At 37.5% G+C, this 15,690-nt stretch overlaps 1 protein-coding gene across 1 annotated transcript in view; it reads left to right on the top strand.

The window, feature by feature from the left end:
• The window catches only part of NAV3 (neuron navigator 3), a 694,120-nt gene that overhangs the window by 664,391 nt on the left and 14,039 nt on the right, over positions 1–15,690 (top strand). Inside the window, exons 31-36 of the mRNA XM_045289780.1 lie at positions 1,675–1,772; positions 3,768–3,863; positions 4,130–4,298; positions 6,192–6,427; positions 14,285–14,439; positions 15,402–15,473. Coding sequence (XP_045145715.1) covers positions 1,675–1,772; positions 3,768–3,863; positions 4,130–4,298; positions 6,192–6,427; positions 14,285–14,439; positions 15,402–15,473 — 826 coding nt within the window. The remainder of the gene's footprint in view (positions 1–1,674; positions 1,773–3,767; positions 3,864–4,129; positions 4,299–6,191; positions 6,428–14,284; positions 14,440–15,401; positions 15,474–15,690) is intronic.

The following is a 15,690-nucleotide window of genomic DNA, read 5'->3' as shown; positions in this document are numbered from 1 at the left end:
ACATTGTGAAATTATCTTTGAAGGATGTTCAATCCAAGAGAGCAGGGAACTCATCTCTACCTCATTGCAGTATACAGAAGCATTCCTGATATCTATTCTTTTAAAGAGTGTTGCATTTCATAAATAATTACTAAAGATGTATAAATGTTTTTGAAAATCAAAAAAGCAGTCAAGAAGGTACTTAGCTATAAACTACAAGATATTTAGGTGTGCATAAACAGCAACAGTGAGCTATGGGGCAGGGGTGCAATCAGAGTTAAAATGATGCTTAAAGAACACCTGGGGTTTGAGTGAAATCGGACAAAACCTAGGATACTGTAGGATGCTAAAATGGTCACAGGGTTAAATTCTAATAAGGTACATCCTCTTTGATGATTAAAAATATTCTGGCCCCAAATCCTTGTATTTTCAAGCTTGAAAGGCTTTTTTTTACCCACCCACCCCCAATGTCATACCTAAAATTCAACACCTTTCTTATATGAAAAGTTTTTATTTCTAACTGTTAAGATAAGAAATGCCATAAAGTTTTCATAAATAATTCTACTCATTGTTTCAGCCAAGATGTTAAGGATTCCTGGTGGCACCGTGGTGAAAGCACTCCACTGCTAACAAAAATGTTAGCAATTCCAATCCACCAGCTGCTCTGGGAAGAAAGATCTGTTAGCCAGTTTCCTTAAGATGACAGCTTTGGAGCCACCAGGGAGCAGTTCTACTCTGTCCTACAGAGTCAGAACTGAGACAACCCCAACGACACCATTCCCGTGATGTTATTTGTAGCCACAGCACTAGTCAAAGTGATTCAGTCCTCAGTTTACGACGCATACATTCTCTCCAGTACACAACTTCATTTCTGTTATCCGCAGCACACTATCTTGGTGTTAAGCATGACTATAGTTACCTTATTGTCAGAAGGACAATATGTATTTGGAAACCTTTACCTTGGTAAGCCCCCAAATTAGACATTAATGTGGTATAATTCTAAAACCAATTTTAATCATATTTAAAACTTAGCTAACTCTAACATGCCTTTTTAATGTTTAGCTGTTTACTAGGAATACTATTTTTGTTTTACAACTACAAGAACACAGGACACAGGAGAGTGATAATATCCTTTTGTTACAAAGTATAATGTCATGGCTGAAATTCTATAATGTAACCTAGTAATTACAGGTGTACGGTAAGGCATAACATAAGTGGATATGTGCTAAATTCTTGAAAAGAATTTGCGTTGACAGTCAATGTTAGCAGCTTTGCATCCATAAATTGCATGGTCTTGAGCTTAGATATTTCAGGTTAAGGAGAAAAGTTAGATTGCTTTGTGGTTGCCCGGTTATAATTGTGACTGAAAATTACTCAGGTATTTTTTTCAGATGTGTGTAATAGAAAAAGGAACCCCTTATTTCCTCATCTAAAGACAGTGAGTGACCAGCACTTGGGTGTAGATGGTGGAAAGCAGAAATAAATTCTCAGGTTGAAACTTCAATTCAGCTGTGGTAATTGATGTTTTGGAAAACTTGAAGTTTCAAATCAGTTCAGTTGAAATGAGGTAAAGATACTGAATATTCCCAGTGAAAAATATAATACTACGAGGAGCAAACCCTGGTGGAAGCAGAAGAGCTAATGTTACTCTGTGTGTGTGTGTGTGTGTGTGTTCTCTCTTTTACATTTTGATAGATATTTTTCTAGATGAGGCCACTGATACAACGGGACATAAAGATGGGCGCAGTGTGAAAATTATGGTCTCCATAAGCAAGGGCTACGGTCAAGCAAAGGTATGTCTTTGTCCTTAAGTTCTTTATTACTGAAGGTTGAGAATTACTTTGAGTCCAATGTAGTTGATATTTGAATATCTGTCTGGTCAAGGAGCCCTGGTGGTGGAGTGGTTACACCTAGGACTGCAAACTTCAAGGTCAGCAGTTCAAAACCACCAGTCACTCCTTGGAAGAGAGATGGGGCTTTCTAGTCCTATAAAGAATGACGGTGCTGGAAACCCAGAGGCAGTTCTGCCCTGTCGTGTAGGGCTGCTATGAGTCGGCTCAACTCGATGGCAGTGAGAGTCATCTGTTCTGAGATGTACGCTATCAACGATGTTTGTTCTGGTATTAGCTTAAATGTTATTCAAGCATGAAAACAAAGGCTACCTAAGGTATTATATCATCATATGAGCAAAAAGGTGTTGCTCATGTACTTTGTATTTATTGTCTTAAAACCATATTCATTGTCAATTCAGATCCCTTAGGTACCACAAGGTAAAAAAAAAAATTAAGGTGCGTTCCTTATGCAAGAGCTTATCTAATACATTCTTTTAGCATTACTTGTAGATTATATGTGCTTTTATGGTATGTATTAACTGGTTGTTAGAGCTATCAATCAGGTCTTTGTACAAAAGAAAAGAACATAAAGCTACATAAACATTCTGGACACCAGGAAGCTACATTTATTACTGAGTTCACTCAGCATGAAAATCTATTGAACTTATATCTGTAACATTTTTAACTATCTTAGTTTTCTGGAATTAAATATTGTCTTCAAATGGGCAATATCATTCTGAATATACTCCTTCCTTAATTTAAATATATACATACACACATACCACACACACACACACACACACACATATATATATCTTAAGCTGAGAGTGTCCTTGAAAGGCAAGGATACACATTTGTGGATAACCCTTTTTTCTTTCATCAAATAAGAGAAATGCCTATAAAATGTAAAGTAGTTGAGGCACTTATGTTTGACAACCACTTGAGCTAACATGTATGAGGTCTTATGGCAATGATCATGTATATTTACAGGATTCAGTGCTGTAGAGCAGGAGTTGAGGTTCTACGTTAGTTCAGTGACTTACATAAGGTTATTCTTATTGTTGTAGAATCCGTATCTTCTAACATCTGACTCAGTGCTTAGTCTAACATCCTTTACGGCCCTTGTAGGTATGACTGGAAGCAGGAGTGTTTTCTTACAACTATTTAATTTTATCAAATGTCGGCATGACTCTTATTCCATGCAACCATTTCCAGTTGTCACGAAATTGGCTCCCAGTCTTATTGTCGTCTAGATAGACTACAAAATCTCTATGATTTACTTTTCCACTATTTTTCAAAACACCTCAAAATATCATCTTGTAGAAAAGAAAGGCTGGGGCCATTATTTTCCTTGTCACAGACTACTTTGGTTGACAGAATGAGCCCTGGAGAAGGCCCTGTGAGCTCTTTTAGCAATGAATCCTGATAGATTGAAAGTAGACATGGTTTTGTAAGTATGTAAATTTGATCAGCCATGGATAATTTATTATATATTTTTAAAGCTGGATTGTCCGTTAGAGACCATCTAAATGGTTGAATAGGAAAGTTGGGTTTGGTACTTACCAAAGATAAGTACACAGTGCAGGAGTGTGAAGTGCTGGCACTCGTGCCGCGGGGTTCCTGTCTATCCCGGTTGCCCTTCGACCAGGCGGCTTCTCTTCAGAAACGCACCACTGCATTGACATGGAAAAATACGATTTTCTATTTAATTTCCCCTTTCAGCCGACTGATCAGGTACATGAATCTGTGTCCCTTCATGCTCCACTGTGTTTAATAGCTCTTTCTTTTATTGTTATTGTTGCTGTTGTTTGGGTCAGTTGGTTGGGTGTAGTGCTGGGCATTTTATTTTATCAATCATATGTGTGCTTATGCTTAACGACCAAGTACAATAGAAAATATAGTAATAAAGCTAGATACACAGTTGGATTTTACCTTGCTTTATTTGTTCTTATTTAGGATCAGAAGTCTCAAGCATATTTGATAGGGTCCATTGGTGTGAGTGGAAAAACCAAATGGGATGTCTTAGATGGTGTCATTAGACGTCTTTTTAAGGTACGTGTACAGTAAGATTGATCCTGTTGCCTAGAGACTTTCAATTGCAGGGTTCCACTGGCTTTCCTGCCTGAGACATAGCTGCTTCTCCTCCCTGTTTCAAATATTAAGGAACGGTTTCTGTACTTGCGCTGTGTGGTAAAACAGTTCTTACATGATCCATTTCTAAAATTCTTGACAGCTAGCTTCATGTCCCCAGGAGTTTTTATCTGTTATAGATGAGTTGAACCACTCTTCTGACTTTTCCTTTTGTGCGTTTCATTTAGGAATATGTGCTGCGAGTTGATACATCCACTAGCCTTGGTCTGAGCTCTGACTGCATTGCCAGCTACAGTATAGGCGATTTAATTAGATCCCATAGCCTAGAAGTGCCTGAACTGCTGCCTTGTGGGTATCTTGTTGGAGATAGCAACATCATCACTGTGAACCTGAAAGGTAAAAAGACAAGAAATTGTATGGGGTCCTTTGACTAACATGTCACTTTTTTGCGCTTTCTCTTCAAATTCACATTTGAAAATTATGTTAGCAACTTTAATATTTTTGCTGTGAAAGAAGCCATGGCGGCTTTAAAAAACAAACATTAAAATTTGACTAAAGCAGTAACATTTCAGTAGATAAAATTCTTTGATTCTTGAGACAGAAAACTTAGAATATAATTTAGAGATTCCCCAAGACTCATGAAAAAGAAGGAAATTTAACAATCCAAATTTTGGGGTTTTCTTCATTAGCATTATGCACTTAAAGAGAATTTAAAAATTTTTAACATATGGTACAAATTATATCCTTAATTTTCAAATATATGTCACCAATAAATACCCTTTGGGGATTTGGGAAAAAAAAGGAAGTTAATTACCAAATACAAAAAATTCTGCCATCTCTACTTTAGAAAACGTGATTAATCAGGATTGACGCTGTTGCAGGTGAAGTATATTACAGGTGAGGTAAACGTCTGTATTCACCTGGCCGGGTAAGTGAGGAAATGTGGCTGCAAATTCAGGCAAAAATATTCATTAAACAAAGTATTTATGCAGCAAAAACTACCAAAATGTGAAGTTATTATCTGTTATATGTTCTCCATCTAGGTCTATACACTTCTAAAGATGGTCTTTACATCTTTCTACTCTTTCCCAAGTAATGCTTCACCCTTCCGTTTACATCATGTCAAAATGGCCATTTTGGGATCCTCTAGGGCCCCAAACAGTGTGCTTCTGAAATGTTCTCTGGGTTTAGGAAACGAAACGTAAAGGGTCAAGATCAGGTTTGTCGTTTGGATGAGGTCGTGTTCCCCAACAAAACTTCTCATAAGACAATGCCTTCTCCCTCCAGTAACGAGCAGATGCGTTGTCATGATAGCAAACATGTCTTGGCACAACTTTCCTGGACTTTTTCTCACCAATGAGGTTGTCAATTTTCCTATAACCTCTTCAGAGTAAGCCCCACAGTAATCCTGTATTCTTCTAAATCAGCAGTTCTCAACATGTGGTCGCGACCTCTTTGGGGGTCAAACGACCCTTTCACAGGGGTCACCCAATACATAACAGCAGCAAAGTTACAGTTGTGAAGTAACAAAGAAAATCATTTTTTGGTTGGGGGGTCACCACACCGTGAAGAACTATATTAAAGGGTTGTGGCATCAGGAAGGTTGAGAACCGCTGCTTTCACTATACCCATACACACACATACACATACCCTTGGAGTCCCATAAGTCAACTGCCAGAACCTTCTGAGTTGACCTCTGCTCTGGAATTGCATTGGTCTACCAGACCCGCACGCAGGCCGCTGTGTGGAGCGGAGATGTTGTTATTCTTGGTAAGGCACCTCGATAAGATGAAGACAAGTGGAATACCGAGAGAGCTTGTCTGCCGCCACCCTCTGATGCCAAAGATAGGTTCAAGCCTATGTTCATGCCCCATAGGAATCCTAGTAGCAATGCTTTTTACTTATCTCCCACATTAAAGAACGAGGACACCTCTATCTACACTGTGGCTACTTCATAGAAACATGAAATTCAAAGCTATTCGAATTTCTTCATGGCATTTTGAAGTTCCTTCATATGTCTCCGGAAACATTCATAAAAAACATGCAGAGTGGAAAGGAAGCCTAAGCAAAAATAATCAGCTTCTTTTTGTTGTTGTGTTTTCCATCTGCCTTATTACTGATGTTTTCCAACTTTAAGTAGCAATGCATCTTTATGGTCTAGAAATACTGTGAATAGTGTAAGAATTGAATTTCGACCGCTAGCACAACTCTGGTGAGTAGGTACTATATTTTAAGTTCTAACTTCGGGAGAACAACAAGTCATGCTATTCCTTTTGTTTCTTCCTTCAGGGGTAGAAGAAAATAGTCTGGACAGTTTTGTTTTTGATACATTAATTCCTAAACCAATTACCCAAAGGTACTTTAACTTGTTGATGGAGCATCACAGAATCATACTCTCAGGACCAAGTGGTACCGGAAAGACTTATTTAGCAAACAAACTTGCTGAATATGTAATTACTAAGTCTGGGAGAAAAAAGGCAGAGGATGCAATTGCCACTTTCAATGTGGACCACAAGTCAAGTCAAGTAAGTCGTGAAATCCTAAGCAAATGCTGTTGTTTATCCATTAGTATCTTAAACAATGAAATCTTAAGAAGGCTTGGGACTTCTATATTGGTAGTGGGGTAGGGTGCAAGGAGCCACTTCTTTGTCTAAAACTAGAGTCTGGCAGATGACAAACCCATTTTAGTGGATTTGAAAAAGACTGCCGTTCAGTAGTGTTTAGCTATCAGGGGTTCGAGGAATCCTTATAGCTCAAAGGTTGGCACTAAGGGCAGAGGTTTGAAACCTGAAAACTGGCTCCACTGGAAAAAAGACCTATTAATCCACTCCCATCAGGAGTACAGCTTAGGAAACCCCATGAGGCAGTACTGCTCTGTTAAATAGGGTCACTGTTAGTTCTGTTAGTTGGACTCTACCCTGTGGCACACATCAGGTGCTTTACAATGCATTGAGACTCTACAGAAGAAAATGACAGGGTTAAGATTGTTTGAATTCTGGTGGACATCCTTTTGTAAAGTGTTAGAATACAAGATATCTATGCAAAGTATTATAGAACCAGGAGGACATAATAACTTCTTGGGAGAGTGTATGCTTTATATAAAAGGCATTAATCCTTAGTCTGGGTCGTAACAAATAGTAGAAGTTAACGGGGAGGCTGCAAGAATAGGGACAAGGGAAGAATTAGAATTCTCTGGACAGAAATTCGAAAAACAGCTGGCAATTGGCTTATGTCACATTCCCGTAGTATTTTTACCTAAGAAACTTAGAAAACTGAACATTGTTGAACAAAATGGGTCATTCCTAACATGCTTGTAACCATCCCTTAACTTAGAAGTATTCCTTTGTGCCTTAGTTTCCTCAGATGTGAAATGGGAATTATCACAAGATGATGCTAAGAAACAAATGGGTCTAGGGCAGCAGTTCTCAACTTGTGGGTCGCAACCCCTTGGGGAGTTGAGTAACCCTTTTACAGGCATTGCCCAATTCATAACAGTAGCACAATTACAGTTATGAAATAGCAACGAAAGTAGTTTTATGGTTGGCGGGGTCACCACAACATGAGGAACTGTATTAAAGGGTGGTGGCATTAGAAAGGTTGAGAGCCACTGGTCTAAGTTATGTACTGTATGTACTCATGTATAAGCTGAGTTTTTCAGCACATTTTTATGCAGTTTTTGTGGTAAAATTAGATGCCTCGGCTGATATTCGGGATGGTTTATATACTCAAGTATATACAGTATGTAAGAGACACAGAAAAAGAGGTTGAGACAGAACAGTACAACTAGGAAGCATAGTATGAGTTGCCTGCGATAATGAATCATTGTCACACAACTCACATACAAACCTTTGCTTAAAAGTATTGTGCAGGTACTCTTTAAGGAGTGATCAAAGGGATGTCTTAACTTTAAATAAGCACAGCACATGAATTCTAAATATTTCCTTGGGTCACCGAAACCCAAACCTAACCTACTGCCATCAAGCCAATCCCAACTCATAAACAGTCCTATGGGGTGAAGTAGAACGGTTCCTACTCCGTGGACTTTCAAGTCAGTGGTTCCTGTGGGCCAGAAAGCCTCCTCTTTTTTTATGCTAAGAAGCAGCTCTTGGGTTTGAACCTTAGACCCTGCATTTAGCAGCCCAATACAGGTACTTCCTGGAACTCAGCACTATTCAGATTGTGATTAACCACCCATTGTCACTTAAACTAAGAGAGTGGAACCTGCAGCAGAATATTTCATTTATCTTGCAGCAAAACACAGGAGGAGCATGATTGTTTGCTTCAGCCTTCGTGTTTGATGCCTCCTGTGAATTTTGTTTCCTCCTATCTTTTATAAGAGCCCTTGAACAGATTCGCTTTCTCATTAGCCACAAGAAGATGAAAGGTGCGCCCTCCCTTAGCTGTTCTCAGGGTTCTCTTCCCTCCCCTCTATGTGGTATGCAGAAACTCTGCAAAGTTTCTTTCTGTGAGGAAAAATTATTAGAAAATAAGAGTAGAATAAATTTATTATGTAGACTAAGGAATTTTAAGAAGGCTAAAATCGTTTTGAATAAAACGTATATACTTTCAACTTCATTTTCAAAAGAATAATAAGTGTTCATTTTCAAGGGCGTAGTCAGACATACAAAGATAATGTAAGTTAATTTACATTAATCATTATATTGGCTTCCCAAAATTAGCATATCCTGTTTTTATATCAATTTTTTTCGATGTTTAGTACTTAAAGATGCTCTTAATAATTGTATGTGAATATTCTTTTAAACATTTTGTTTGACTTTTTCCAGTACTTTTATTTTCGGCTTTTGCAGAAGAAAAGCACTTGTGCAATTACTTGGGCAGTTCAGTTTTTGTTATTGCAAAATCATGAAAAATCGAGCACTGCCAAAAGTGTTGGAACAGAAGTAATGATGCTAGGGAACAGCAATAGGAAGAAACCCATACCCAGAAAGCACAAAACACCACTAAACAAATGTTTACTGTTTCCTTTATGCTTGTGAGATATGAATGGATTGTCAGTTGGCTGGACACAGAATTATCGTGTGCTGCATATTGTGTCTGCATATTATGCAGGGACATTAGCTATTCTTGCCAGATTGTCAGAGCATACATGCTTTGGTTTTTGGTTTTGTGAGAGAAAGTAAGTGTGGTATAAGGGGGTGGAAAGCTGAGATTATGCTAGGGAGAGCTTTTGACAATACAGAATTAAAGTAAAAATGAACGAGGAATGAAATAATAAATCCTTTTTCTGAAAATATTTAAATGAGCTGGGTAACGTTTTAAAAAATACTTTTATTGAGGGCTCTTACATCTCTTATCACAACCCATACAACCATCCAGTGTGTCAAGCACATTTGCACATATGCTGCCATCATCATTTTCAAAGCATTGTCTTTCTATTTGAGCCCTTGCTATCAGCTTCTCATTTTCCCCCTTCCTCCCTCACCTGCCCTCCCTCATGAACCCTTGATAAGTTATAGATTATTATTTTCAGACCTTACATCGTCTTCTGTTGCCCTTTACCCACGGGTTATCTGTTGATTCTTGTGATCGATTCCCCCTAAAGCTGGTTAATTTCTGATGCTGTGCAGTAGATAGCCATGGAAAAAGCACACAGAACTTTCTGGTTTAAGTATATCTCTATTAAACAATAAGCTATCAAATGAAAGACGAAAACATTCTCATGTTTGTCATAGCTCTGCACTTTACATTCTACCCCTCTTCCCACTCTCCAAAGCCTCCCTCAAGCTGCCAGCTGGAATGTTCTGATTGAGGGAAATACCCACAAACAATGATACTTTCTGACATTGGATCTCACAGACCCGAATGCTAGAGATGAGTTTAGGAAAGAATACATGGCCAGCTAAAGCCGCTAGGAGTGTTAGTTGGGAAAAGATCTGGAAATTAGACTCGGCACATCCATTTGTGTGTGTCTGGGGTCAAAAACAGAAGAAACAAAGAACAACAGATTTCACGTAACTGTTGTGTTCTAGGTATATTATTCCACCTATGAGATTAATCTTATATGAATGTCCATCGAGAGTATGTAACTTTGTATTCTGCCTGAGGAGGTCTTATACACAGAAAATTTTATGGCAATGAATTGATACATTAATCTACCACGAAGGGGAGCCATAAAGTGATTTCAAAGGAGTCTTACAATGTGACAAATTCTGTGTCTATGGCTATATACACATCAGACTTTCATTCAACTTTCATCAGATTCCAAAGGGGTCAGTTCTCTCAAGATGTAAGAGAACCACATTCGAATCTAATGGCCATGTGTTCTAAAAAGAATTCATTGATTTCTTAATCATTGAACTCAATACCTCCACTTTGTTTCTTTTTTCCCCTCAAGTTATATATAGCAAGATTCTCCTTGTAGAGAATCTTTTTTTAAAGAAGTATTCTCTTCATTCTTATAACCATTATTATTAGCTTCCCATTTCCCCCAATCTCTCTTGTAATAACCCTAAGGAATTATTAATCTAGTTACTGTAGATTTACCTATCCTAAATTTTGTATAAAGCAATTCATACCCCCCTCCCCAAAATCCCAACAAGAAGTAAACACAGATAAACCTGAAATCATACAAAGGAGAAAATAATAAAAACTAGAACATTAAAATAGGTCAAAGGTGGGGGGGTAGTAAGTTGCTAAATTCTAACCTAACTATATCTGCAAAAAACCTAACTCTAATCAATACACTCTATCTGAGGACTATTCACTCTATCTGAGGACTGTTCACATCCCTAAGATGGACTTGAACTTTCAGTATCATGCATGACTTTCTGCAAACCAGATACTCAGAATTTAAGCTCTAATACAATTCCCTCCTTTGGTCTTAGATTTTATTATTTATAATTCTTAGATCCCATGAGCTGTTGTGCTCCTTCTGTGTGAATTTAGTTGACACATAACTTACATGGTTGATTTTCTTAAAACAAGCCTTTAAGACCCCAGATGCTAGTCTTTCTGATAGACAGACATCATCTGATTTTGTTCACATTTTGCTGTAGCATCCACATCTTCAATGATCAGTTCATGAGGGCAAGTGTCAAACAGGGCCACGTCGTAAGAACTGTTTTATTGATGTATGGATTGATATATGACCTGTAGGAGCCCCCAATAAAATGATCTTTTAATTTTAAAAAAGAACTAATTGTTCATAGATTAGGGTTTATGATTAAGTGAGGACTAAATATCAATTCATACATGGCTGCCATGAATTGACTTGATGGCAGTGAGTTGTTTTTGTTATTGTTTTGTTGGCCAACTTTAGAGGCAAGACAAAGTCCTTGACAACTTCAACCTCTCCACTTACCATGATGTTACCTATGTTGTGAGGATTTTGGTTTCTTTATTTTGAGTTGTAATCCATACTGAAGGCTTCCGTCCTTGATTTTCATCAGCAGGTTCTTCAGGTTCTTATTTTCAGCAAAGTTGTGTCATCTGCATATCACAGGTTGTTAATGAGTCTTCCTCCAATCTTGATGCCACTTTCTTTTTCGTAGGCCAGCTGCCTTGATTATTTGATCAGCATACAGATAAAATAAGTTATGAGAGGATGAAACCCTGGCACACACCTTTCCCGATTTTAAACCATGCCGTATTCCCTTGTGTTAGTCACGCAACTTCCTCTTGATCCAAGATCCAGATGCCACAGGAGAACAATGAAGTGTTTTGGAATTCATAGCCTTCACAAAGCTATCCATAGTGTGTAATGATCCACACAATCCAATACCTTTGAACAGTAAAGAAAGCACAAAGCTGATACCTGGAATGCGCCTCTCCCAGTTTTAGCCATCAAAATCAGACAAAACATAAAAATAGTAGTCAATGGCAAATGCCACCAGAACACCCTTCCAACAGCTACAAGTAATCTTTTCATATTCAGATAAAAATCTTGGAGCTATACTTTTTTTTTGAAGTAATATATTATTTTCAACTGTGAATTATAGTTATACATATTCAGACCTAATCTTCTGTTCTAGACTTTTAAACTTCTTGTATGCTTTTCCACTTCTAATTCATTGTACCATGTTTATATTTTCATTGCTCTTGATTAATTATTCCCTCTTAGTGAAATAAAAAAACCACAGTTGTTTATTTAGGGAAATCTGTGTTCCTTTAACGGAGTCAGTCTTTCCGGTTTTCCCTTTCACCATCTACACCATCACCATGCACAGTCTACTTACAGCAGAACACTCATCTCTTCTGCCAAACTCCCACACCCTGGGACCTTTCAACGTTCACTGTTTACTTTGTAGACTTGAATAGTCATCCCCTAACTTACCCTCAGTGTGTTCTGAACCTCAAGACTGGGCTAAATGCCCTTCTTGAATCATCCTTGACCGTCTGTGCTTTTCGTTGAACATACTACTTGATACTAGTTTAATTCACCTGTCTACATTTGTCTGGACTTATTGATGATGCTCGATCTCTGAATCTTTGGTGTCAGAGTATGTAGCAAAACCTAGGTGCTTGCTAAAGTCAGAATGAATAACTGCGTATTTCTCAGTATGGATTCTATGGATTCCTTAAGATATATTCCAAATGCCACCTCCTATGAAATTCGCCAGGATTCCCTATTGGGATTGAACCCTTCCCTCGCTGGAAACCACATCTCTCCTTTAATTTTTTTATGGACTGTTTCACATTTCACTTTCTTAGTTACTATTTATGCATGTACCTCCCAGCCAAACGAATGTTCAGTTACCTGCACCAGCGAGCTTTCCTTGATATCCACCAGCTAGTCAACTCCACCACCACCGCACCTCTCAGAGTTCATAATATACTGTGACATGATAGTCAAATGATCCTATTTTAATTTCACTCCCAACTCTAGAAACCCTGAGAGCCTTCGGGAGAAGATTACCCTTTTAATACTCATATCCAGAAAAGCATCTGATGCAGTTCTTAAAATGTTTTATACTTAACATGAACTCCATAATTTCAAGAGCATTTGTATACTTCTAGAGTTTGGTCTAGGGCTTTAAACATAGGTAGTTACTATTTTATAAATAAAGAATGATATAACAGATTCTTATATGAATTCTAATTTATCTTGTTAAGTCAATGAAACTCTCTAGACCATTGACACATTTTATTTTTATATTCTCAGTTTTGATATTTAAGTGGCTTCTAAAGAGTATTTTAGTCTTCATCCAGTGTGCTGTTCGCATTGAAACAATTATAACAAGATGTGCCTCCAACCCAAGACATGCTAGTCTTCCTTTACTTGTAGCTCTAAAACTTGTATTATACAGAGGGAGGTGGCGCCTAAGAGGAGTGGTTCTCATATTGACTTGGCTGACAAAAATTGGGATCATGGAATTTCTTTTTAACCCTCAGCAAGATTTACAAATTAAAAATGTCATTGTAAATATGCAAATATTATGGAAATGCTTTTACTGATTAGGATAACTCCACAAAACCTAATTATGTTCCTGGCCTACCCATCTGTGAGAGCAGTCAATCAGAGAAGTGGTTATCCTATTTAGATTAAAAACTACTTTGCAGGGATAATACCTGTAATAGAACTGAGAAGCTCAAGAACTGCTAAATGCTATCAAGTGACCCAGTAAAAAAAAAATTAGGACTTTATGTAAATACACAACAATTTGATGTAAGTTATAACTAAGATCTCACACTTTTATCTGAATGTTAGGGCTACATTTCAAATGTACCCCAGCTATACAGATTGGAAATAAAATATTCATAATACCAGTAGAAATTTAGGGTGCTATTTTGGATGTAATCTTTGAAACTATACAGATTTGTCATTGAAAGATCAAAGTAAAATGAGGTCTCAATCTGGGTAGGTTTTTCCTAAGAGGTCATCCCTGGAGCTTGTCTTATTTCTGTCTTCAGAGGAAAACCACCAAGGAATATGCTCTGCATCGTCTTGTCTATGTATACGGTTTTGTATATATATCTGTGTGTGTGCACAGTTTTGTGTATGAAACAGATGTTCTGTACTGACTCTTCTATTACTTCTTTTCTTTCTCTACTTAAAAAAAAAATGGCAGGGGCGGGGCCAGGGTGAGGGAGGGATAAAGACAAGCTGATACCAGGGACTCAAAAAGAAAGTAAATGTTTAGAAAATGATGATGGCAACACATGTACAAATATGCTTGATACAATTGATGTATGGATTGTTATAAGAGCTGTAATAGCCCCCAACAAAATGATCTTTTACTGCTAATAAAAATCCTCCAACCTTTATATTTTCTTTGCTTTGCAGGCTAAGGTTGTACATCAGTGGAATAGTCTGTGTGTTATGAGTGAACCAATTGAAGACAAAGTGTATGCTTCCTAAAATAATTGCTTGATATTTGGTATAAATATATCATTGACATATCCATTTTCTTTATTTTTCTAAGGAAGTGCAACAATATCTTGCTAACCTGGCTGAGCAGTGCAGTGCTGATAATAATGGTGGAGAACTCCCAGTAGTAATAATCCTTGATAATCTTCATCATGTGGGCTCTTTGAGTGATATCTTCAATGGTTTCCTCAACTGTAAATATAACAAATGGTATGCTCATCATATTTTTAAATAATTAAATATGAAAAACGTGATCAAATTCACATATTCATACCTTTATGTTATAACATATTTTCAAGGAATCCTTATATAATCCTTGGAACATTTATCTAGTCATTCAACTCTAGCCCATGCATTTTTACGGAGGCTGTAAACAACAGTTTTGTAATGATATTAACTTCTGCAGTCCTGCTGAAAGTCAGTGGATGAAAGTTTCAATGTTGGAATAGTTTGAATCATGGAAATTACAAATTAGAAGGTGCCTCACAAGTTCTAGTTTTATTTCAGTCCATATCAAAGTTTAAGTTCAATTTTCCTGTGGGAAATTATTTGTAATTTCAGATACTATTTCTTCCATTATATTTCTGATTTGTTAACATGTATTATGAATGAGGTTAAAATAGGGGATAATACTATGAAAATCTCTTAGAGGTCAACTGTAGCATGTCCCTCAAAAAGGATATATGAGAACATGAGTTGCAACGTGCCAGGTAACTCAAGCGATTTCTGCCATAAAGATGAACTTTTAAAGCAACTCAGCAGAGAATAAGGTTGAAGCAAGAACACAAGGTATCTCATGTTAGCAAGAATCTTTAAAAGTAACTATACAGTATTAAACTAGAAAAATTAACAACATTATTCGACTCATAAGTCCTAAGATATTAGAGTTCCATGAAAACAGGGTGGTATTCTAACCACTTCACTTTATCTAGATAAGCTGAGCTGGGCGGAGGGGCCGGGGGGTCACCTATCTAGGACTCCAGAGCTAAAATTGGAACCCCAAACCTTCATTTCGAGCCCCATGATATTGGTTGTTTTCTAGCCTCAACTTACAGAATTGCTGTTTTAGAATAATGCTTAAATAAGTGATTGCCTGTGACAGTTTTAATAAATTCATCTTTCATTCCAAGTGTGTCCAAATTTCCTTTCCATTTTTCTCCTTTTCCCTCCAGTCCGTATATTATTGGGACAATGAATCAGGGAGTTTCTTCATCACCAAATCTAGAGCTGCATCACAATTTCAGGTAAAGATAAAAGAGTGTGTGTGTGTGTGTGTGTGTGGTTTTTTATTTTACTTTCACTTTCTTGTATTTGGGGAGAAAGAAGAGGCTTTCTACTCCCATAAGAGTTGCATTCTCAGAAACCCCCAGGGGCAGTTCTACCCTGTCCTCTGGTAGGGTCACTATGAGTCAGAATCAACTCGACGGCAGTGAGTTTTCTTTACTTTAGTTGATTGGGGTT

The sequence above is a fragment of the Echinops telfairi genome, unplaced genomic scaffold (assembly GCF_000313985.2).
Source record: "Echinops telfairi isolate 266 unplaced genomic scaffold, ASM31398v2 ScPeMD7_2;HRSCAF=8, whole genome shotgun sequence".
NCBI classification, from domain to species: Eukaryota; Metazoa; Chordata; class Mammalia; order Afrosoricida; family Tenrecidae; genus Echinops; species Echinops telfairi.
The sequence above is the reverse complement of the archived record's forward strand: the minus strand, read 5'-3'. Positions and strand labels throughout refer to the sequence as shown.